The sequence below is a fragment of the Pseudorasbora parva genome, chromosome 11 (genome assembly GCF_024679245.1).
Source record: "Pseudorasbora parva isolate DD20220531a chromosome 11, ASM2467924v1, whole genome shotgun sequence".
NCBI lineage: Eukaryota > Metazoa > Chordata > Actinopteri > Cypriniformes > Gobionidae > Pseudorasbora > Pseudorasbora parva.
In genome coordinates this window covers 4,013,271-4,038,784 of record NC_090182.1, presented here as the reverse complement: position 1 = coordinate 4,038,784, position 25,514 = coordinate 4,013,271, and the positions used below count along the sequence as shown (strand labels likewise).

Below are 25,514 nucleotides of genomic sequence, written 5' to 3'. Positions count from 1 at the left end.
ATGTCTCAAAATGTTTTACAAATGTCTTATAAATGTCTTATAAATTTCTTACAAAGGTTTTACAAATGTCTTACAATGGCCTTAAGAAGGTTTTACAAATTTCTTACAAATGTCTCAAAATGTTTTACAAATGTCTTATAAATGTCTTATAAATTTCTTACAAAGGTTTTACAAATGTCTTACAATGGCCTTAAGACGGTTTTACAAATGTCTTACAAATGTCTTACAAAGGTCTTAAAATGTCTTAAAAAGGTCTTACAAAGGTCTTACAATGGCCTTAAGACGGTTTTACAAATGTCTTACAAATGTCTTAAAATGTTTTACAAATGTCTTACAAAGGTCTTAAAATGTCTTACAAAGGTCTTATAAATGTCTTATAAATTTCTTACAAAGCTCTTAAAATGTCTTAAAAAGGTCTTACAAAGGTCTTAAAATATCTTACAAACGTCTTAAAAAGGTCTTACATATGTCTTACAAATGTCTTACAATGGCCTTAAGAAGGTTTTACAAATTTCTTACAAATGTCTTACAAAGGTCTTAAAATGTCTTAAAAAGGTCTTACAAAGGTCTTACAATGGCCTTAAGACGGTTTTACAAATGTCTTACAAATGTCTTAAAATGTCTTACAAATGTCTTATAAATGTCTTAAAAGGCCATAAAAGGTCTTACAAATGTCTTACAATGGCCTTAAGAAGGTTTTACAAATTTCTTACAAATGTCTTACAAATGTCTTACAATGGTCTTAAAAGGTCTTACAAATGTCTTAAAAAGCCATAAAAGGTCTTATAACGTCTTACAAATGTCTGCCGAATGTCTTACAAACTTGTTTTACAAAGGTCTTACAAAGGTCTTAAAATGGCTTACAAAGGTCTTATAAGGTCTTACAAATGTCTGCCGAATGTCGTACAATAGTTTTACAAATGTCTTAAAAGGCCATAAAAGCTCTTACAAATGTCTTACAATGGCCTTAAGAAGGTTTTACAAATTTCTTACAAATGTCTCAAAATGTTTTACAAATGTCTTATAAATGTCTTATAAATTTCTTACAAAGGTTTTACAAATGTCTTACAATGGCCTTAAGAAGGTTTTACAAATTTCTTACAAATGTCTCAAAATGTTTTACAAATGTCTTATAAATGTCTTATAAATTTCTTACAAAGGTTTTACAAATGTCTTACAATGGCCTTAAGACGGTTTTACAAATGTCTTACAAATTTGTAAAACCTTCTTAAGGCCATTGTAAGACTTTTGTAAGACCTTTTATGGCCTTTCAAGACATTTGTAAAACTATTGTACAACATTCGGCAGACATTTGTAAGACCTTTGTAAGACATTTGTAAGACATTTTAAGACATTTGTAAGACATTTTAAGACATTTGTAAGACATTTGTAAAACTGTCTTAAGGCCATTGTAAGACATTTGTAAAACCTTCTTAAGGCCTTTTAAGACATTTGTAAAAATATTGTACGACATTCGGCAGACATTTGTAAGACCTTTGTAAGACATTTGTAAGACATTTTAAGACATTTGTAAGACATTTGTAAGACATTTGTAAAACCTTCTTAAGGCCATTGTTAGACATTTGTAAGACCTTTTATGGCCTTTTAAGACACTTTAAAGACCTTTGTAAGACATTTTAAGACCTTTGTAAGACATTTGTAAAACATTTTAAGACATTTCTTACAAATGTCTCAAAATGTTTTACAAATGTCTTATAAATGTCTTATAAATTTCTTACAAAGGTCTTACAAATGTCTTAAAATGTTTTAAAAAGGTCTTACAAAGGTCTTAAAATGTCTTACAAATGTCTTACAAAGGTCTTACAAATGTCTGCCGACTGTTGTACAATAGTTTTACAAATGTCTTGAAAGGCCATAAAAGGTCTTACAAAAGTCTTACAATGGCCTTAAGACGGTTTTACAAATGTCTTACAAATGTCTTACAAATGTCTTACAAATGTCTTACAAATGTCTTAAAAGGCCATAAAAGGTCTTACAAATGTCTTACAATGGCCTTAAGAAGGTTTTACAAATTTCTTACAAATGTCTCAAAATGTTTAACAAATGTCTTATAAATGTCTTATAAATTTCTTACAAAGGTTTTACAAATGTCTTATAAATTTCTTACAAAGGTCTTACAAATGTCTTACAAATGTCTTACAAATGTCTTAAAATGTTTTACAAATGTCTTAAAAGGCCATAAAAGGTCTTAAAAATGTCTTACATTGGCCTTAAGAAGGTTTTACAAATTTCTTACAAATATCTTACAAAGGTCTTAAAAGGTCTTACAAACGTTTTAAAAGGCCATAATAGGTCTTACAAATATCCTGAAATGGCCTTAAGAAGGTCTTAAAAATTTCTTACAAATGTCTTACAATGGCCTTAAGAAGGTTTTACAAATTTCTTACAAATGTCTTACAAAGGTCTTAAAATGTCTTAAAAAGGTCTTACAAAGGTCTTACAATGGCCTTAAGACGGTTTTACAAATGTCTTACAAATGTCTTAAAATGTTTTACAAATGTCTTACAAAGGTCTTAAAATGTCTTACAAAGGTCTTATAAATGTCTTATAAATTTCTTACAAAGCTCTTAAAATGTCTTAAAAAGGTCTTACAAAGGTCTTAAAATATCTTACAAACGTCTTAAAAAGGTCTTACAAAGGTCTTACAATGGCCTTAAGACGGTTTTACAAATGTCTTACAAATGTCTTAAAATGTTTTACAAATGTCTTACAAAGGTCTTAAAATGTCTTACAAAGGTCTTATAAATGTCTTATAAATTTCTTACAAAGCTCTTAAAATGTCTTAAAAAGGTCTTACAAAGGTCTTAAAATATCTTACAAACGTCTTAAAAAGGTCTTACATATGTCTTACAAATGTCTTACAATGGCCTTAAGAAGGTTTTACAAATTTCTTACAAATGTCTTACAAAGGTCTTACAAAGGTCTTAAAATGTCTTAAAAGGGTCTTACAAAGGTCTTACAATGGCCTTAAGACGGTTTTACAAATGTCTTACAAATGTCTTAAAATGTCTTACAAATGTCTTATAAATGTCTTAAAAGGCCATAAAAGGTCTTACAAATGTCTTACAATGGCCTTAAGAAGGTTTTACAAATTTCTTACAAATGTCTTACAAATGTCTTACAATGGTCTTAAAAGGTCTTACAAATGTCTTAAAAAGCCATAAAAGGTCTTATAACGTCTTACAAATGTCTGCCGAATGTCTTACAAACTTGTTTTACAAAGGTCTTACAAAGGTCTTACAAAGGTCTTACAAAGGTCTTAAAATGTCTTACAATAGTTTTACAAATGGCTTAAAAGGCCATAAAAGGTCTTACAAATGTCTTACAATGGCCTTAAGAAGGTTTTACAAATTTCTTACAAATGTCTGCCGAATGTCTTACAAACTTGTCTTACAAAGGTCTTACAAAGGTCTTACAAAGGTCTTAAAATGTCTTACAATAGTTTTACAAATGGCTTAAAAGGCCATAAAAGGTCTTACAAATGTCTTACAATGGCCTTAAGAAGGTTTTACAAATTTCTTACAAATGTCTTACAATGGTCTTAAAAGGTCTTACAAATGTCTTAAAAAGCCATAAAAGGTCTTATAACGTCTTACAAATGTCTGCCGAATGTCTTACAAACTTGTTTTACAAAGGTCTTACAAAGGTCTTAAAATGGCTTACAAAGGTCTTATAAGGTCTTACAAATGTCTGCCGAATGTCGTACAATAGTTTTACAAATGTCTTACAATGGCCTTAAGAAGGTTTTACAAATTTCTTACAAATGTCTTACAAAGGTCTTACAAAGGTCTTACAAAGGTCTTACAAAGGTCTTAAAATGTCTTAAAATGTCTTACAATAGTTTTACAAATGGCTTAAAAGGCCATAAAAGGTCTTACAAATGTCTTACAATGGCCTTAAGACGGTTTTACAAATGTCTTACAAATGTCTTAAAATGTTTTACAAATGTCTTACAAAAGGTCTTAAAATGTCTTACAAAGGTCTTTAAAGTGTCTTAAAAGGCCATAAAAGGTCTTACAAATGTCTAACAATGGCCTTAAGAAGGTTTTACAAATCTCTTACAAATGTCTTACAAATGTCTTAAAATGTCTTACAAAGGTCTTACAAAGGTCTGCCGAATGTCGTACAATATTTTTACAAATGTCTTAAAAGGCCTTAAGAAGGTTTTACAAATGTCTTACAATGGCCTTAAGACGGTTTTACAAATGTCTTACAAATGTCTTAAAATGTCTTAAAATGTCTTACAAAGGTCTTACAAAGGTCTTACAAATGTCTTACAAATGTCTTACAAATGTCTTACAAATGTCTTACAAATGTCTTACAAATATCTTACAAATGTCTTACAAATGTCTTACAAATGTCTTAAAATGTTTTACAAACGTCTTACAAAGGTCTTAAAATGTCTTACAAAGGTCTTATAAATGTCTTACAAAGGTCTTAAAATGTCTTACAAAGGTCTTAAAAAGGTCTTACAAATGTCTTACCAAGTTCTTAAAATGTTTTACAAATGTCTTACATATGTCTTAAAAAGGTCTTACAATTGTCTTATAAGGTCTTACAAATGTCTGCCGAATGTCGTACAATAGTTTTACAAATGTCTTAAAAGGCCATAAAAGGTCTTACAAATGTTTTACAAAGGTCTTATAAGGTCTTACAAATGTCTGCCGAATGTCGTACAATAGTTTTACAAATGTCTTAAAAGGCCATAAAAGGTCTTACAAATGTCTTACAATGGCCTTAAGACGGTTTTACAAATGTCTTACAAATGTCTTACAAATGTCTTAAAATGTTTTACAAACGTCTTACAAAGGTCTTAAAATTTCTTACAAAGGTCTTATAAATGTCTTACAAAGGTCTTAAAATGTCTTACAAAGGTCTTGTAAATATCTTACAAAGGTCTTACATATGTCTTACAAATGTATTACAATGGCCTTAAGAAGGTTTTACAAATTTCTTACAAATTTCTTACAAATGTCTTACAAATGTCTTACAAATGTCTTACAATGGTCTTAAAAGGTCTTACAAATGTCTTAAAAGGCCATAAAAGGTCTTACAAATGTCTTACAAAGGTCTTATAAGGTCTTACAAATGTCTGCCGAATGTCTTACAATAGTTTTACAAATGTCTTAAAAGGCCATAAAAGGTCTTACAAATGTCTTACAATGGCCTTAAGACGGTTTTACAAATGTCTTACAAATGTCTTAAAATGTTTTACAAATGTCTTAAAAGGGTCTTAAAATGTCTTACTAAGGTCTTACAAATGTCTTAAAAGGCCATAAAAGGTCTTACAAATGTCTAACAATGGCCTTAAGAAGGTTTTACAAATGTCTTACAAATGTCTTACAAAGGTCTTACAAAGGTCTTACAAAGGTCTTACAATGGCCTTAAGAAGGTTTTACAAATTTCTTACAAATGTCTTACAAAGGTCTTAAAAGGTCTTACAAAGGTCTTACAAAGGTCTTACAAAGGTCTTACAAAGGTCTTACAAAGGTCTTACAAAGGTCTTACAAAGGTCTTACAATGGCCTTAAGACGGTTTTACAAATGTTTTAGAATGTTTTACAAATGTCTTACAAAGGTCTTAAAATGTCTTACAAAGGTCTTATAAATGTCTTATAAATTTCTTACAAAGCTCTTAAAATGTCTTAAAAAGGTCTTAAAAAGGTCTTACAAAGGTCTTACAAAGGTCTTACAAATGTCTTACAATGGTCTTATAAGGTCTTACAAATGTCTGCCGAATGTCTTACAATAGTTTTACAAATCACTTAAAAGGCAATAAAAGGTCTTACAAATATCTTACAATGGCCTTAAGAAGGTTTTACAAATTTCTTACAAATGTCTTACAAATGTCTTACAATGGTCTTAAAAGGTCTTTCAAATGTCTGCCGAATGTCTTACAAATGTCTTAAAAGGCCATAAAAGGTCTTACAAAGGTCTTATAAGGTCTTACAAATGTCTTGCAAATGTCTTGCAAATGTTTTAAAAGGTCTTACAAATGTCTTATCAGGTCTTACAAATGTCTACCGAATATCTTACAATAGTTTTACAAATGTCATAAAAGGCCATAAAAGGTCTTACAAATGTCTTACAATGGCCTTAAGACGGTTTTACAAATGTCTTACAAATGTCTTACAAATGTCTTAAAATGTTTTACAAATGTCTTACAAAGGTCTTAAAATGTCTTACAAAGGTCTTACAAATGTCTTAAAAGGCCATAAAAGGTCTTACAAATGTCTAACAATGGCCTTAAGAAGGTTTTACAAATGTCTTACAAATGTCTTACAAATGTCCTAAAATGTTTTACAAATGTCTTACAAATGTCTTAAAAAGGTCTTACAAAGGTCTTAAAATGTCTTAAAATGTCTTACAAATGTCTGCCGAATGTCTTACAATAGTTTTACAAATGTCTTAAAAGGCCATAAAAGGTCTTACAAATGTCTTACAATGGCCTTAAGACGGTTTTACAAATGTCTTACAAATGTCTTACAAATGTCTTAAAATGTCTTAAAATGTCTTAAAATGTCTTAAAATGGTCTTAAAAAGGTCTTACAAAGGTCTTATAAGGTCTTATAAGGTCTTACAAATGTCTGCCAAATGTCGTACAATAGTTTTACAAATGTCTTAAAAGGCCATAAAAGGTCTTACAAATGTCTTACAATGGCCTTAAGACGGTTTTACAAATGTCTTAAAAATGTCTTACAAAGGTCTTATAAGGTCTTACAAATGTCTGCCGAATGTCGTACAATAGTTTTACAAATGTCTTAAAAGGCCATAAAAGGTCTTACAATGGCCTTAAGAAGGTTTTACAAATTTCTTACAAATGTCTTACAAAGGTCTTAAAATGTCTTACAAATGTCTTACAATGGTCTTACAAGGTCTTACAAATGTCTGCCGAATGTCTTACAATAGTTTTACAAATCACTTAAAAGGCAATAAAAGGTCTTACAAATATCTTACAATGGCCTTAAGAAGGTTTTACAAATTTCTTACAAATGTCTTACAAATGTCTTACAATGGTCTTAAAAGGTCTTTCAAATGTCTGCCGAATGTCTTACAAATGTCTTACAAATGTCTTAAAAGGCCATAAAAGGTCTTACAAAGGTCTTATAAGGTCTTACAAATGTCTTGCAAATGTCTTGCAAATGTCTTGCAAATGTCTTAAAAGGTCTTACAAATGTCTTATAAGGTCTTACAAATGTCTACCGAATGTCTTACAATAGTTTTACAAATGTCATAAAAGGCCATAAAAGGTCTTACAAATGTCTTACAATTGCCTTAAGAAGGTTTTACAAATTTCTTACAAATATCTTACAAATGTCTTAAAATGTCTTACAAAGGTCTAAAAAAGGTCTTACAAAGGTCTTAAAATGTCTTGCAAATGTCTTACAAATGTCTGCCGAATGTCTTACAATAGTTTTACAAATGTCTTAAAAGGCCATAAAAGGTCTTACAAATGTCTTACAATTGCCTTAAAAAGATTTTACAAATGTCTTACTAATGTCTTACAAATGTCTTACAAATGTCTTACAAAGGTCTTACAAAGGTCTTACAAAGGTCTTACAAAGGTCTTACAAAGGTCTTACAAAGGTCTTACAAAGGTCTTGCAAATGTCTTGCAAATGTCTTGCAAATGTCTTATAAGGTCTTACAAATGTCTACCGAATATCTTACAATAGTTTTACAAATGTCATAAAAGGCCATAAAAGGTCTTACAAATGTCTTACAATGGCCTTAAGACGGTTTTACAAATGTCTTACAAAGGTCTTAAAATGTCTTACAAAGGTCTTACAAATGTCTTAAAAGGCCATAAAAGGTCTTACAAATGTCTAACAATGGCCTTAAGAAGGTTTTACAAATGTCTTACAAATGTCTTAAAATGTCTTACAAATGTCTGCCGAATGTCTTACAATAGTTTTACAAATGTCTTAAAAGGCCATAAAAGGTCTTACAAATGTCTTACAATGGCCTTAAGACGGTTTTACAAATGTCTTACAAATGTCTTACAAATGTCTTAAAATGTCTTAAAATGTCTTAAAATGGTCTTAAAAAGGTCTTACAAAGGTCTTATAAGGTCTTATAAGGTCTTACAAATGTCTGCCAAATGTCGTACAATAGTTTTACAAATGTCTTAAAAGGCCATAAAAGGTCTTACAAATGTCTTACAATGGCCTTAAGACGGTTTTACAAATGTCTTAAAAATGTCTTACAAAGGTCTTATAAGGTCTTACAAATGTCTGCCGAATGTCGTACAATAGTTTTACAAATGTCTTAAAAGGCCATAAAAGGTCTTACAATGGCCTTAAGAAGGTTTTACAAATTTCTTACAAATGTCTTACAAAGGTCTTTAAATGTCTTACAAATGTCTTACAAATGTCTTACAAATGTCTTAAAAGGCCATAAAAGGTCTTACAATGGCCTTAAGATGGTTTTACAAATGTCTTACAAATGTCACAAAGGTCTTAAAAAGTCTTAAAAACGTCATTCAAAGGTCTTACAGAGTCTTAAAAACCTGAAACAAAGGTCTTACAGAGTTCTTACAAATATCTTAAAAGGCCTTAAAATGTCTTACAAATGTCTAAAAAAGGTCTTACAAAGGTCTTAAAATGTCTTGCAAATGTCTTACAAATGTCTTAAAAGGTCTTACAAATGTCTGCCGAATGTCTTACAATAGTTTTACGAATGTCTTAAAAGGCCATAAAAGGTCTTACAAATGTCTTACAATTGCCTTAAAAAGATTTTACAAATTTCTTACAAATGTCTTACAAATGTCTTAAAATGTCTAACAAAGGTCTTACAAAGGTCTTGCAAAGGTCTTGCAAATGTCTTGCAAATGTCTTGCAAATGTCTTGCAAATGTCTTGCAAATGTCTTGCAAATGTCTTAAAAGGTCTTACAAATGTCTTATAAGGTCTTACAAATGTCTACCGAATGTCTTACAATAGTTTTACAAATGTCATAAAAGGCCATAAAAGGTCTTACAAATGTCTTACAATTGCCTTAAGAAGGTTTTACAAATTTCTTACAAATATCTTACAAATGTCTTAAAATGTCTTACAAAGGTCTAAAAAAGGTCTTACAAAGGTCTTAAAATGTCTTGCAAATGTCTTACAAATGTCTGCCGAATGTCTTACAATAGTTTTACAAATGTCTTAAAAGGCCATAAAAGGTCTTACAAATGTCTTACAATTGCCTTAAAAAGATTTTACAAATGTCTTACTAATGTCTTACAAATGTCTTACAAATGTCTAACAAAGGTCTTACAAAGGTCTTACAAAGGTCTTACAAAGGTCTTACAAAGGTCTTGCAAATGTCTTGCAAATGTCTTGCAAATGTCTTACAAATGTCTTATAAGGTCTTACAAATGTCTACCGAATGTCTTACAATAGTTTTACAAATGTCTTAAAAGGCCATAAAAGGTCTTACAAATGTCTTAAAGTTGCCTTAAGAAGGTTTTACAAATTTCTTACAAATGTCTTACAAATGTCTTAAAATGTCTTACAAAGGTCTTAAAAAGGTCTTACAAAGGTCTTACAAAGGTCTTACAAATGTCTTAAAATGTCTTAAAATGTCTTACAAATGTCTTACAAATGTCTTACAAATGTCTTACAAATGTCTTACAAATGTCTTACAAATGTCTGCCAAAGGTCTTAAAAATGGCTTACAAATGTCTTAAAAGGTCTTACAAATGTCCTACAAAGGTATTACAAATGTCTTAAAAACGTCATACAAAGGTCTTACAGAGTCTTAAAAACCTCATACAAAGGTCTTACAGAGTTCTTACAAATATCTTAAAAGGCCTTAAAATGTCTTACAAAGGTCTAAAAAAGGTCTTACAAAGGTCTTAAAATGTCTTTCAAATGTCTTACGAATGTCTTAAAAGGTCTTACAAATGTCTTATAAGGTCTTACAAATGTCTACCGAATGTCTTACAATAGTTTTACAAATGTCTTAAAAGGCCATAAAAGGTCTTACAAATGTCTTACAATTGCCTTAAAAAGATTTTACAAATTTCTTACAAATGTCTTACAATGTCTTACAAATGTCTTAAAATGTCTAACAAAGGTTTAACAAAGGTCTAACAAATGTCTAACAAAGGTCTTACAAAGGTCTTGCAAAGGTCTTAAAAGGTCTTAAAAGGTCTTACAAATGTCTTATAAGGTCTTACAAATGTCTACCGAATGTCTTACAATAGTTTTACAAATGTCATAAAAGGTCATAAAAGGTCTTACAAATGTCTTACAATTGCCTTAAGAAGGTTTTACAAATTTCTTATAAATGTCTTACAAATGTCTTAAAATGTCTTACAAAGGTCTAAAAAAGGTCTTACAAAGGTCTTAAAATGTCTTGCAAATGTCTTACAAAAGTCTTATAAGGTCTTACAAATGTCTGCCGAAGGTCTTAAGAAGGTCTTAAGAAGGTCTTACAATGACAAGTGTCTTAAAAGGTCTTTAAAACAGTCTTTAAAATGTCTTACAATGGTCTTTAAATAGTCTTACATGGTCTTAAAACTGGTTTACAAATGTCTTACAAAGGTCTTAAAAGGTCTTACAAAAGTCCTACAAAGGTATTACAAATGTCTTAAAAATGTCTTAAAAAGGTCTTAAAAAGTCTTAAAAACCTCATACAAAGGTCTTACAGAGTTCTTAAAAATATCTTAAAATGTCTTACAAAGGTCTAAAAAAGGTCTTACAAGGGTCTTAAAATGTCTTGCAAATGTCTTACAAAGGTCTTACAAAGGTTTTACAAATATCTTACAACTTTTTACAAAGGTCTTTAAAGGTCTTACAAGTGGCTTACAAATGTCTTACAAAGGTCTTATAAGGTCTTACAAATGTCTGCCGAAGGTCTTACAAAAGTTTTACAAATGTCTTACAAAGGTCTTAAAAGGTATTACAAAGGTCTTACAAATGCCTTATGAATGTCTTAAAAGGTCTTACAAATGTCTTACAAATGTCTTAAAAAGCCTTACAAATGTCTTATAAAGGTCTTATAAGGTCTTACAAATGTCTGCCGAAGGTCTTAAAAATGGCTTACAAAGGTCTTAAAAATGTCTTACAAAGGTCTTACAAAGGTCTTACAAAGGTCTTACAAAGGTCTTACAAAGGTCTTACAATAGTTTTACAAATGTCTTAAAAGGCCATTAAATGTCTTACAAATATCTTACACTGGCCATAAGGTTTTACAAACTTCTTACTAATGTCTTACAAAGGTCTTAAAAAGGTCTTACAAATGTTTTACAATGGCCTTAAGAAGGTTTTACAATTTTTTTACAAATGTCTGCCGACGGTCTTAAAAGGTCTTAAAAATGTCTTAAAAGGCCATAAAATGTCTTACAAATGTCTTAAAAGGCCATAAAAGGTCTTACAAATGTCTTACAATGGCCATAAGGTTTTACAAATTTCTTACTAATGTCTTACAAATTTCTTACTAATGTCTTACAAAGGTCTTACAAAGGTCTTACAAGGTATTATAAGGTCTTACAAATGTCTGCCGACGGTCTTAAAAATGGCTTACAAATGTCTTACAAAGGTCTTAAAAGGCCATAAAAGGTCTTACAAATGTCTTACAATGGCCTTAAGAAGGTTTTACAAATTTCTTACAAATGTCTAACAAAGGTCTTCAAATGTCTTACAAAGGTCTTACAAAGGTCTTATAAGAACTTACAAAGGTCTTACAAATGTCTTACACATGGCTTACAAATGTCTTACAAATGTCTTATAAGGTCTTACAAATGTCTGCCGAAGGTCTTACAATAGTTTTACAAATCTCTTACAAAAGTCTTAAAAGGCCATAAAAGGTCTTACTAAGGTCTTACTAAGGTCTTACTAAGGTCTTACTAAGGTCTTATAAGAACTTACAAACGTCTTACAAATGTCTTACAAATTTCTTACAACGGTCTTAAAATGTCTTACAAAGGTCCGACAAATTTCTTACAAATGTCTGCCGAAGGTCTTACAAAAGTTTTACAAATCTCTTACAAAAGTCTTAAAAGGTCTTACAAATGCTACAAAGGTCCGACAAATTTCTTACAAATGTCTGCCGAAGGTCTTACAAAAGTTTTACAAATCTCTTACAAAAGTCTTAAAAGGTCTTACAAATGCTACAAAGGCCTTAATAAGGTTTTTACAAATGACTTACAAAGGACTTAAAAGGTCTTAAAAACGTCTTTCAGAGGTCTTACAAAGGCCTTACAAAGGCCTTAAGAAGGTCTTACAAATGTCTAACAAAGCTCTGACAAAGGTCTGACAAAGGTTTTACAAATGTCTTACAAAAGTCTTAAAAGGTCTTTCAAATGTCTTACAATGGCCTTAATAAGGTCTTAAAATGTCTTACAAAGTTCTTACAAATGTCTTACAAAGGTCTCAAGGGCGTATAGGGTCTTAAAAAGTTTTTACAAAAGGCCTCACAAATGTCTTACAAAGGCCTTAAGAAGGTCTTACAAAGGTCTTACAAATATCTTACAAAGGTCTTAAACAGTCTTAAAAACGTCTTTCAGAAGTCTTTCAGAGGTCTTAAAAATGTCTGACAAAGGTCTTACAAAGTTTTACAAATATCTTACAAAAGTCTTAAAAGGTCTTACAAATGCCTTAAGAAGGTTTTACAAATGTATTAAACAAGTTTTACAAATTTCTTACAAAGGTCTCAAAAGGTCTTACAAAGGTCTTACAAATAGCTTACGAAATTCTTACAAATGTCTTAAAAGGCCTTAAAAGGTCTCACAAATGCAAGGTCTTAAAAAGGTCTTACAAATGTCTTAAGAAGGTCTTAAGAAGGTCTTAAGAAGGTCTTAAGAAGGTCTTAAGAAGGTCTTAAGAAGGTCTTAAGAAGGTCTTACAATGACAAGTGTCTTAAAAGGTCTTTAAAACAGTCTTTAAAATGTCTTACAATGGTCTTTAAATAGTCTTACATGGTCTTAAAAAGGCCGTAAAATGTCTTATAAATGACTTGTATAAAGGTCTTGCAAATGTCTTTTAAATTTCTTTAAAATGCTTTTAAAAAGCCTTAAGAGCCTTAAAGGTCTTAAAAGGTCTTACAAATGTCTTACAAAGGTCTTAAAAGGTCTTAAAAGGTCTTACAAATGTCTTAAGGCCTTTGTAAGACTTTTTAAAGGCATTTGTAGGACATTTGTAAGACATATTCGTCCAGGCCAGAGTCAGATCAGTTGCCCCTCTGGAAAGCCTCAAAAGCCTGTCAGGGTTTTGTCAAGGAGAGAGTGAATCTCTACGTCCAAACGCTCACCCGAGAACCGGGACCCAGGGAGTGGCATGCCGAAGAGCCATAAAAAGAGGTGCACTGCGGGTTGGGCTAGAGACATCCCGGAACGACCCATCGAGAAAAGAGCGGGTCCGTAAAGAAAAACGGACAGAGTCCGAAAGCCGAAATCAGCGAATAGCTCCACGCTAATGGACCTCCCGTCTGGCGACTGGGGAGGGTCTTGCAAATGTCTTACAAAGACCTAAAGAAGGTCCTAAGAGAGCCTGTAAAAAGAGGTAGTGCGCGGGTTGGGCTAGAGACATCCAGGAATGACCCGGTGAGAAACGAGCGGGTCCATAAAGGAACCGAGAGCCGAACTCAGCGAAAAGCTCCACGCTAATGGACCTCCCGGTCTGGCGACTTGGCAAATGTCTTACAAATGTCTTACGAATGTCTTACGAATGTCTTACGAATGTCTTACGAATGTCTTACGAATGTCTTACGAATGTCTTACGAATGTCTTACGAATGTCTTACGAATGTCTTACGAATGTCTTACGAATGTCTTACGAATGTCTTACGAATGTCTTAAGAAGGTCTTACAATGACAAGTGTCTTAAAAGGTCTTTAAAACAGTCTTTAAAATGTCTTACAAGGCTGACAAAACGTCTTACAAATGTCTTACAATGGTCTTTAAAGGTCCTAATATGGTCTTACAAATGTCTTACAAAGGCCTTAAAAAGGTCTTACAAATGACAAATGTGTTATAGAGGTCTTAAAAGGTCTTACAACTGTCTTTAAAATATCTTACAAGGTCTTAAAAGTGTGTCTTATGACAAATATCTTATTACAAATGTCATGTCTTAAAAGTTCTTACAACCATCTTTAAAATGTCTTAAAAAGGTATTATAAATGTCTTACAAAGGTATGTAAAAGGTCTTAGAAATGTATTACAAATGTCTAAACGTTCTTACAAGGTGTTTAAAAGGTCTTTCAAAGGTCTTACAAAGGTTTGTACAACTTTTTTAATACATTGTAAGACCTTTTTAAGACCTTTTTTAATACATTGTAAGACCTTTTAAGACCTTTTTAAGACCAATTAAAGAAAATGTAAGGAATAAATTGAAGGGAACATAACATGTTAACATGTTTTCTAAACATAAATGGCTAAGCACCATGAGTGCATTATTGACACTTTAAAGTTTGGAAACAAAACTTCAAACAGATCACCATAACTTTTAAATATATTTTACAAATAGTTTAAAAGTTTGATAAGAAATCTTGTGAAAGTGATTTTATGCTTAAAATTAGATTAAATATCTGCTTTTGTGATCATAAAAATCAACTTAATTAAAATGCAAATAAATATTTATTCTTGTTTTAAGCATAAACTCAATTGTGTTTAATGTCTCAGAAAGCAAGACTTAATTTCTTAATTTTGCATCTTAATTAAATGCATCCTGATTTAAGGATGTTTAGATATTTGTGCTGAAACTTTTCTGAAATAAAATAAATAAATATATAAAACAAAATTAAATTATTTTTCTGGACTGCTTTAATGGTTAAATTACATTTGACTGACTTTTACTCCCTTTAAGTGGACCGACCTTCTTTTAATTTATTCATCCAAAATTCTGTGACATTCTGACAAATTACAAGACATTGTTTTAAGGCCTCAAATTAAGACTTGGGAAAACCCTGATCATTTAATTGATTTAATACAATCAACACTCCCAGTTTATGTTAATACGAAAGTTTGAAATTAAATAGCATTGATATAATAACAGCAGAAGTATCAAAATGATTTCTTTGCATTTTTAATCTTTAAAATGTATGTTCTCTTTAATTGCTCATGAATAATGGGCTTTCCATGCATTATTACTTTGGCCAGTTAAAAAGTAAGCAATAAAACAATGTTTTATGAGTTATTATAGTTCTTATAAGAACAGCAGCACTTTACCTGTCCATGTCTGTCCTCCAGTCGCTCCTGTGAAGAAAACAGAATGTGTGAGTCTAGTTTTGTTCCTTGAGAGCGTGAGCACGTGTGAACGAGCGCTCGATCCTATGTTAGAGCTTGTCTGACGCTCAGGTGGAGTTTTAGGGTTGGGTTTGCCACTTCACCTCCGGGACTTTAACCCATTATGCTATTGACTTTACACAGCAAAGATCCCCATGCAAACAATATGAATCAACACAGACAAGTTCTCAAGAAATAAGGTGTGCTAATAAAGATGGGATTTTGGACTAACTAAGATCTCGTCTAAATTAATTACCTATTTGTGTCAAATGGAATGACATCTTCAGCCAAAGAAATCAGAACACTTGGTGTCAAACTGTGAATAAAACAAAACATCTGGATTAATATTACTGCTTAAATCAAATGCATTGTCTAAAATGACATTCTGAACATTTTTGCAAACTTATTTTAATATTATAAACAGGGCTTAACACGTGCTCTACAGTCACTGTGACTATTGGTTTACCAATTTTCACTGGCCACAATTTTGACATCGATACCATGGGGAAAAACTGCATGTAACGACTTTCCGCTCGTTGGTAGTAGGAGTTAGCAAGTTTAAAAAATGCATAAAAAACAGAGTCCATGCAGACGGAGGTAAAATGCAAACACAGTGTCTTTGTTTATTGTGCTTCAATGATTAAATTATTGCTTCCAGTAAGCTTTCTGTTTTGTCATTCTTTCCAGTTCATAGAATACAAATAACATGTCCATGCCATACTGTATACAATCAATCCACGTGCACACTATACTCTGCCGTGCGGTCAAAAACTGTGGGCTTCGCCACTACCAACACACCTGTGTCTCATTACTATTGGCTCTTAATATCCCATCCCAGAACGCCACCCAATGGATACATGTATAACTACACACAAATGGCTTCAAAGCTGCCCTATTGATATTTTTATATTTATTTGTCAGCAGGAATATTAGGCTGCTGTCACTTTAAGAGCTGACGTACAGATTCATTACACTGTTACACATGCGCTTTCTTTCTCAACTGTTTACATTCCCTTAAAACAGAACTGACTGTGTTTACATGAATACTCCGATATTTTGACATTATTTTGTGTGACAGTTTAAGCCCAAAAAGAAACGAAAAAGAGCTTGATTTAGTGCTGAGAGGCCCCTTTATATGCCACACTTTGGGTGCGAGAACAAAATCTACAGGAATGAGCAAACTTATGCACAAAACGGGCAATCCAACAGTGAGATTCTTGCCCTGTAAGAGCAACAATATTCATCTGGAGCAAATAAAGTGAGTGTGTAAGAGGAGGTGGGTTTGTGTGCCACTTGCTGTTGGAGAGATGAAGAGAGCCTCGTGTGTCTATTCTGAGGAAAATGAGCATTGGAAGCATTTCAGATATTTCAATATTGATATGTATCGATAAATCAAAATTTTTGACAACAGTTTATTGCACTCAGTTTATCATTACAGACGCCATTTTAACCCTCTAGGCGCCAAGGTCAAGTTTACTTGACAAAATGTAGCACTGAATAAAATGGCCGATTTTGTCAAATAGGGTGTAAAATTTCATTCGACCTCCCCTCCACTAGATGGCAGACATATCATACTTCATCCCCGACTTGATAAGTCGTAAGCCGTTTTATCAGATCATTTGTCAACGTCAGCGAGTATTTGCATTAGGTTATTATTACTATTATTATTTTCTAATGGCATCATTAAAGCTTACACACAATGAAGTTTTGGGTCTTCTATTCAAGGACCCTGATTCTGAAGGGGAATATCTGCTTTTGGAAGATGACTGTGATTCTGAAAGTGAAATTATAGTCCTACACCAAGCACAAACGGTGAATCTTTTGCCCAATGTAGATGGTCCTTTGCCCAATGTCAGTGATGGGAGCAATGTTTCCCGGGTCGGAGTGTTCCTTGCGAAGTTAGCAGGCATGTTAGTGTTGAGGGGAATGAGGCGGCCCCAGGAGATTTTTACCTTCGCTCACCATGAAGCTTTTTCTTCTAACCGTGTTCCTCTCCGCAATCGTGGCAACAGTATTGTGATGGAGACTTTGTCTAATGCCACTAGGTATGTTAGACAATGTCAAATTATTCAGAGGACAGTTAGGGGGCAACGTGGATGCAGGGTGGGTAGTCGCAATGACAGTGGTTTGATCTGGCCATGCTGCTTGTAGCAAGAGCAGACGTGGTGTGACATGGGGCAGAGGGGCTATTATGCATAATATATAATATTTATGTTCCCCACACATGGAATCAGAGTGCCTACTGTATGTAGTAAATGGAAAATCTCTACAGCAAAGGGCCAACCACTACATGCATTCGGTTTTTTTTTTTTTTTTACCATGTATTAGTAATTATTTACACAGTTTGTTTACTATTTACTATTTACCTGAAAATTCAGTATTATGCAATATAGCATACAGAAGGTGAGGGGCATTTTATGGGGAAAGAAATGCTTAATTTAATCATTTAAACTTTTCATTTAAAATCATTTAAATCAAAGTGACTTTCATGAAAATTCTATAATCCAAGATTGCCACCACCATATGATGTCATGATATGCAAATTTGATGGAAAAATGTAATCCCTACATAAACCTCGGGACATCCTTAGTATTTCTCTAATTTACAGAAAGTCTCTATCTTTTATCACTTTTAAGATATAGCTTTTTGAAATTAAGATGTCAAAATCAAACGTTTTAGGAAAAAAACTCTGGCGCCTAAAGGGATAAAGACAACAATTGAAAATGTTTACATTATATATTTAAAAAAAATTAAACATGCCAAAGTGGCTAATTCGAGTGACTGTTACACGCCACAGTTGAAATACACACACATTTGGTGTGTTAAGGGGTGTTAATGTCAATGCCTGATTATAAATGAAATTTAAGTTAATTAAAAGTTAATTGAGTGTATTGATTTTTATACTCACGGAGCAATCGGGTCTACGGGATTCTGAAATTGATCGATTGTATCTGTGGAACTGAACATTAAAACATACACACTTATGACAAACTGTATATTGGAAAACATCATCATCAAGTGAGCAAACAGATGTGCAGAATCACCTTGGGTCCAGCACAGGAGGACGGTACCATCGAGGACTGTAAGACACAAGCAGACAGAGAAAGAGGTGTAAGCTGGTGTGTGTACACACATGACTGTTAAACACTGACAATTGGCAGATTCATTACCTCTTCGTGGGCTCACCCTCAGTCGGTAATGGATCAAATAGATCATCTGAGCTGAAAAATCAAAAATCATTTCATACAGATTTCATACTCAGCGCAGAAACATATGCAAAGTCAATCAACTCAATGTTCAACATTTACCATCTCTATTAATAAAGCAAATAGATTATGAGAATGTCTGTATATTTGGGTGGGTTTTATCTTAAACATCTCAAAAATAGTGTTGAGTGCGCTCACTACACTGTCCTTGTGTGCATTACTTATGTGCTACATTTAAAAGATGACCATAGGACAGATTTTCATTGAATAACTCTTTAACCCTTGTGTATTGTTCAAATTTACGACCCTTTCGTTATGTTCGGGATGAAAACATCCACTAAATTAAACTGCTGTAAAAATGTATCAGATAATTATTTCTCCATTATTTTTGCATACATTTATAAAATCAACCTTAGTCCTGATTTTTTACAACTAAAAAAAAAAAAAAAAAAAATTAATAATAATAATAATTATATATATATATATATATATATATATATATATATATATATATATATATATATATATATATATATATATATATATATATATATATATATATATATATATATATATATATATATATATATATATATTGAGATTGATTCATAGATTTATGCAACCAAAAAAAACATTTTTAATCTGACATTTCTACAGCAGTTTAATTCAGAACATAACAAGAGGGTCGTGAATTTGCCCACTGTATTGTTGAGTTTTTGAAAGCAATTTCCCAAAATCTGTGTCAAAATATGATTTGTCACCAAAAAACACTCCATTTTCTAAAACACAGAGAAAGTTGTTGCCAAATTTATTCCCAACAGCTCCCCATAGTGGACCAAAACATCACATACGGTTTAAATGTTGGCGAATCTGTGCCTTACGGTATATCATAGTTAAGGTTTTAATAGTTTTCATTATTCAACAGAGGTGGCCTTACAATTACCACTGCCTAGTTATCATACTCACAGTTTTTTTAAATTATAGGTACATCAAGAGATTACATGGAATATTTGTACTTAATATTCAGTACTTAACTATCATTATTACCTAAAGGGATAGAGCTCATCAAATATTGTAAACAGAAGCTAAAAGTAGATTCAGATTTTACTGCACATAAGGGATACACTTGTGGATGCATGCTTTTAAAAAAACAATGATATCCATGTAAATTGTCAGAAAGAAAGAAAGCTGTACCTAATCAGATCCACAGTCTGGGTTTTCCGGCTATAACTGTAGTCAGTGCTTTTATATATAGTTTGGTTACACTTTATTTTAAGGTGACGTAGTATTACCTCAAGATCTGAGTAATAATAATGAACCATGTACTTACTATAGAGATATGGTAAGGGTTAGTTGCTTATTATTAAGCATAATTTAATGTTATTGCTATAGTAAGTATATGTAGTAACATATAACTGTCACCTTAAATTAAATATAAAATAAAGTGTTACCTATAGGTTTTCGCACTGTTCGTTACTTCTGCATTATTAACTGTCTTATCTATATCGCACATGCATTCCTCAAAACTCCTGCAGAACATGTGAGATGAGCAGAAGAATCACCTGGAGGTGTCGAAGGGAATGAGATCGTCTGACAGCAAGTCCAGACTGTGTTGTGTTTTCTCCGTCTGAGGCAGAGGACTGGAGGAGAAACATCAAGATCATTCAGCCACTAATGTGTTTATGTTAATAAACTGCATTATGCCATCTCAAGCTAAACAAATACATTTTAATATACTATAGAAGATTTAGTAAGATAACAGGGTTGACAGTTTCATTTGACAGTACTAACCATGTGCTCACGGTTGTGAACTGCGTTGATTTTATTAAAAAAAAAGAAAAGCTGGTATTCCAGCAAATATTGATCAAATTATCAGTTTAAAAAGTGTCACTTAAGACCTTTTTGGACGGAATTGTTTTTCACGTGGACATCTGTAAAAATACATCTCTATGCCACCTTTATAAATGTGAACAATAATGATAAATGCATAGTCATTCTCACCTGTTGTCTAGGAGCAGATCCCTCTGGCCAGAACTGCAAGAACAAGAAATAAAGAGAGTGAGAATCTCCCTTCTGGCCACTGAAGCCTCAGACAGAGCTCTTGTGTCCTCTTGTGGTCTAACACAACAGCTCATTTGGAAATGCTCTTTAAAGTCTTATTGTTACATCATTATAACATGTCCGGCAAATATTAGTGAATTACGAGTTCAACTCTGATACAATAAATTTGGTGTGTGTGTGTGGGGGGGGGCAAAGGACCATCTACATTGGGCAAAAGATTCAACGTTTGTGTTTGGTGTAGGAATATACTTTCCCTTTCAGATTAAAAAAATAATCTTTTTTATTTTCTACGAAAAAATCTTATTTTTGGGGGGGAATCAAAAAAAAAATTGGGGGGGGGGACAACAAAATAGGATGTTTTTGTTTGGAAAAACAAGTATCATGATATTTTTGATGGGGAAATCAAAATAAGATGTTTTTTTTTTTCGAAAATCAAAATGTTTTTTGGGAAAATCAAGTAATGATTTTTTTGGGGGGGCAAAATATATTTTTTGGGGGGAAAATCAAGTAATGTGACTTTTTTTGTTTGGAAAATCAAGTAATGATGTTTTTGATGGGAAATCAAAATAAGATGGGGTTTTTTTTCGAAAATCAAAATGGTTTTTGGGAAAATCAAGTAATGATTTTTTTTTTTTGTTTAGATATTAAGTAATGATGTTTTTGGCGGGGGAATCAAAATAATGTGAATCAAACTGTTTTTTTTGTTGGGAAAATCAAGTAATGTGATTTTTTTGTTTGGAAAATCAAGTAATATTATTAATATTATAGTAATATTTATTTTTTGTTTGGGGGGGATTTTTAGGAAAATCAAAATAAGAATTTTTTTTATTTTTGGAAAATCATATAATTATTTTTTGAAAAGTCAATATATCATTTTTTGAGGGGTGTCAAAATATGACTTTTTTGAGAAAATCAAGTAATGATTTTTTTTGGGGGGGGCAAAATATTTTTTTTTTTGGGAAAATCAAGTAGTGTGATTTTTTTGTTTGGAATATCAAGTAATGATGTTTTTGATGGGGAAATCAAAATAAGATGGGTTTTTTTCGAAAATCAAAATGGTTTTGGGGAAAATCAAGTAATGATTTTTTTTGGGGGGGGGGGACAAAATATTAATTTTTTGGGAAAATCAAGTAATGTGATTTTTTTGTTTGGAATATCAAGTAATGATGTTTTTGATGGGGAAATCAAAATAAGATGGGTTTTTTTCGAAAATCAAAATGGTTTTTGGGAAAATCAAGTAATGATTTTTTTTTTTGGAAAATCAAGTAATGATGTTTTTGGCGGGGGAATCAAAATAATGTGAATCAAACTGTTTTTTTTTGTTGGGAAAATCAAGTAATGTGATTTTTTTGTTTGGAAAATCAAGTAATATGATTTTGTTTGGGGGGGATTTTTTGGAAAATCAAAATAAGAATTTTTTTTATTTTTGGAAAATCATATAATGATTTTTTGAAAAGTCAATATATCATTTTTTGAGGGGTGTCAAAATATGACTTTTTTGAGAAAATCAAGTAATGATTTTTTGGGGGGGGGCAAAATATTTTTTTTGGGGGAAAATCAAGTAATGTGATTTTTTTGTTTGGAATATCAAGTAATGATGTTTTTGATGGGGAAATCAAAATAAGATGGGGTTTTTTCGAAAATCAAAATGGTTTTTGGGAAAATCAAGTAATGATGTTTTTGGCGGGGGAATCAAAATAATGTGAATCAAACTGTTTTTTTTGTTGGGAAAATCAAGTAATGTGATTTTTTTGTTTGGAAAATCAAGTAATATGATTTTGTTTGGGGGGGGGGATTTTTTGGAAAATCAAAATAAGATTTTTTTTTATTTTTGGAAAATCATATAATTATTTTTTGGAAAGTCAATATATGATTTTTGGGGGGGGTGTCAAAATATGACTTTTTTGAGAAAATCAAGTAATGATTTTTTTGGGGGGGAAATCAAGTAATGATTTTTTTTTGGGGGGGGGTCAATTTTCTTTTTGGGGGGGGGTCAAAATATGTTTTTTGGGGAAAATCAAGTAATATTTTTTGGGGGGATCAAAATTATTTTTTGGTGGGGGAAATCAAAACAAAATATGATTTTTTTGGGGAAAACAAAGTAATATGTTTGTTTGGTTTTTTTTTTTGGGGGGGGGGGGGTCAAAATAAGATTAAATTAAAAAAAAATATATATATTTTTTTGGGAAAATCAAATACTATATATTTTTTGAAAATCAAAATATGTTTTTTTGGGAAAAAAACAAGTAATATTATTTTTTGGGGTGGAAAATAAAAAAAATGGGGGAATCATTCTTTTGGAAATCAAAATATTTTTTGGGAAAGTATATTGATATAATTTTTTTGAGGAAAAATTACAAAAATTACAAAAAAAGGGAAATTCACAATATGATTTATGAAGAATGGACTCATTGCATCAGGTGGCAACCTATCACGGTACCACGCTCGAGTTCACGGAGCTCCTGAGAGCGACCCGTTCTTTCACAAATGTGTGTAGAAGCATCTGCATGCATAGTGCGTGATTTATACATTTGTGGGCTAGAAGTGATTGAAAAAATGAATTCAATGATTTTGAGGGGTGTCCCAAAACTTTTGTCAATATAGTGTTCCCAGATATCCAAAACGCTGCAGTAAAATAGTTTCATATGAGGTGTGCACATACACCTCTGGAAAAAATTAAGAGACCACTAAAAGGTGCCCTAGAATGATTTGAAACGATATGTTAAATTGTTCTTTGATATCTACATAGAGTGTATGTGGCTTATTTAAGGGCAAAAATTGCCCAGATACAGTTTTACAGGTCCATTTACAACCCTATAAATTGTCCCTAGGATGTAATGCTCTGTTTTTGCCCTATTTGGAAGGGTCATGAATATTAATGTCGAGCTCTGCTCTGATTGGCTTATTTCAGCAGCTCACAGCAGCTGGCTCGTGAGTCCTGACCGTCCTGACAGAACACAGACTGACTGAATGACACTTTTTTCAGATCATCCGCGCACGAGCTCGCGTTCGTGCGGTTGCCAGATTTCAGTAATTAAATCCCCCAAACAGAGCTTTTCTGTGAAAAGAAACCCGTATTCTATCCGGTGTTTTGCCTAAACATGTCCGATCTGGCAACCATATGCACGCGAGCTCTCTCTCGCGCGCGCACGCTGATCTGAAAAGACCAATAAACAAGTAATCTGCATTTTATCAATCTCCATTTGAGATGTTCTGCTTAGTGTCATTCAGCCTACATTTTAGACTTGTCTTTTTTCATCAATGATATTGCATGTTTATATGACGTTAGTCACAATGTAGGCTAATGTTACGCAGTGACTGTGATGTAACCTAATCTGAAATACAAATAGGCAAAAACATCATAGGAAACACCATACTTCAGTTCCCAAAAATATACATTTATAACTTATATTTTGAATGAATAGCCTTGTCAAATGACTATCGTTTTAACTAATATGGTGGAAAAGCTGACGTTTGCTAGAAGGATCGAGTGAACGATCTCTAAGCAAAGTATCTACGGTTGAATTTTGTAATACAAAATAATATTACCCTTTGTCATTAGACACACTATTTAGTTTTGTATGGTAATTGGAGTTTCCTATTGTTACTGTAAGCATCTTAAAATGACAATGCTGTCTCTCTAAGAAACATTCTATTTAATCAGAAATTGTTTAAACAGTCAATAAGTGGATAAAATCGCTACTTACTGCTTGCAGGAATACAGTTGCATTGACACTTTCTTCAGTTAAAGAAAGCTAAGCGAATCTTGCTTGAAATGGGCCGAACAAACGAACGATCTTGAATTAAATTGTTGTGGTATCAGATTATAAACATCAACCATGACTGTTGAGATTTTTTATCTGTGGGAAGGGTACTCTCGTCTCCTGCACAGCCTGGAACATGAAGTGTGTCCATGCGAGCAGCTTGTTTACCTGATGATTCGCTCCGTCATTTTCGCCTGACAATGAACATGTTTGGACAGATGCAAATGTTGGGGGCGTGCATATAAAGGATCCCCCACGGTTGTGTTTATGTTGGGAAGCACTTTTTTTTTTGGATTCACAAGATTTACATAAGAAGTAGGAGGCAATGGTGTTTGAGACTCACAGTATGTGATGTCCATGTATTGAACTCTTATTATTTCACTAAAGCAAGGTTAATTAAATTATTAATTCTAGGGCTATTTCTCAATGTTAAGGGGTCTCTTAATTTTTTCCAGAGCTGTAGTACAGGACATCCCATATAAGAACTGACCATTCTTTTTTTTTTTTACATATAATATCATTCTGTCATATTATTTAGGATTTTTGCTAAATAATAAACTATATTTCAGATAGTTTTTTGGCAAATCGTCTTCAGAACACTTGAAATAATAAGCACAAGTTTTATGATACCTTTACACCCTTTAGTAAAGCTTGAAAAGAGGGTCACATGTATAAATACGCACAAGCAGGGCATTTTATAAATAAATAAGCTCTGCTTTTGTGTATCGAAACAGAAAGAAGGTCATTCAGCTTTAGGGTGAGTAAATAATGACTGAACTTTCATTTTTGGTTGAGTACACCTTTCCTTAACAAAATAAATCATATAACGCATAACAACGAGACTATTGTTTGTAGTATAGCTGTACAAACCCAAGCCTATTTTCTTTGAATATGTTAATTTGTGCGCATGAATAATACTTCTAAATGTATATTCCTGAAGCTGCTTAAGGACAGTGTATCCATATTCATATACCATATCTGACTGCACTGTACTATCAAACTGCAATAAAATGGGATGACAGTGAGGTCAGATAACCAGCAACAATATCCGCTCTGCTCTGAAGTCATTAAAACTGCATGGTGTATGACAGCCCTTTACACATGAATGACACTGAGATTAATGAGCGTAATCTTTATATGGCAGGGCTATTATGTATTAATCAGATCATCTTGTACCTGGCAGGCTCCGTGTTGAAGGATATCAGGGTGTCAGACAGCTCAATCAAGCTTTTTGCACTGCAAAGGGATTAAAAAC

General features: G+C 32.3%; 1 protein-coding gene across 2 annotated transcripts in view; it reads right to left on the bottom strand.

Annotated features, from left to right (window-relative positions):
- The window catches only part of znf185 (zinc finger protein 185 with LIM domain), a 53,145-nt gene that overhangs the window by 17,363 nt on the left and 10,268 nt on the right, over positions 1-25,514 (bottom strand). For both annotated transcript variants that reach the window (XM_067456828.1, XM_067456827.1), the window contains exons 13-20: positions 25,436-25,495; positions 20,436-20,468; positions 19,997-20,074; positions 18,399-18,449; positions 18,273-18,308; positions 18,137-18,187; positions 15,485-15,544; positions 15,172-15,198 (exon numbers count right to left, since the gene is read on the bottom strand). In XM_067456828.1, coding sequence (XP_067312929.1) covers positions 15,172-15,198; positions 15,485-15,544; positions 18,137-18,187; positions 18,273-18,308; positions 18,399-18,449; positions 19,997-20,074; positions 20,436-20,468; positions 25,436-25,495 — 396 coding nt within the window. The remainder of the gene's footprint in view (positions 1-15,171; positions 15,199-15,484; positions 15,545-18,136; positions 18,188-18,272; positions 18,309-18,398; positions 18,450-19,996; positions 20,075-20,435; positions 20,469-25,435; positions 25,496-25,514) is intronic.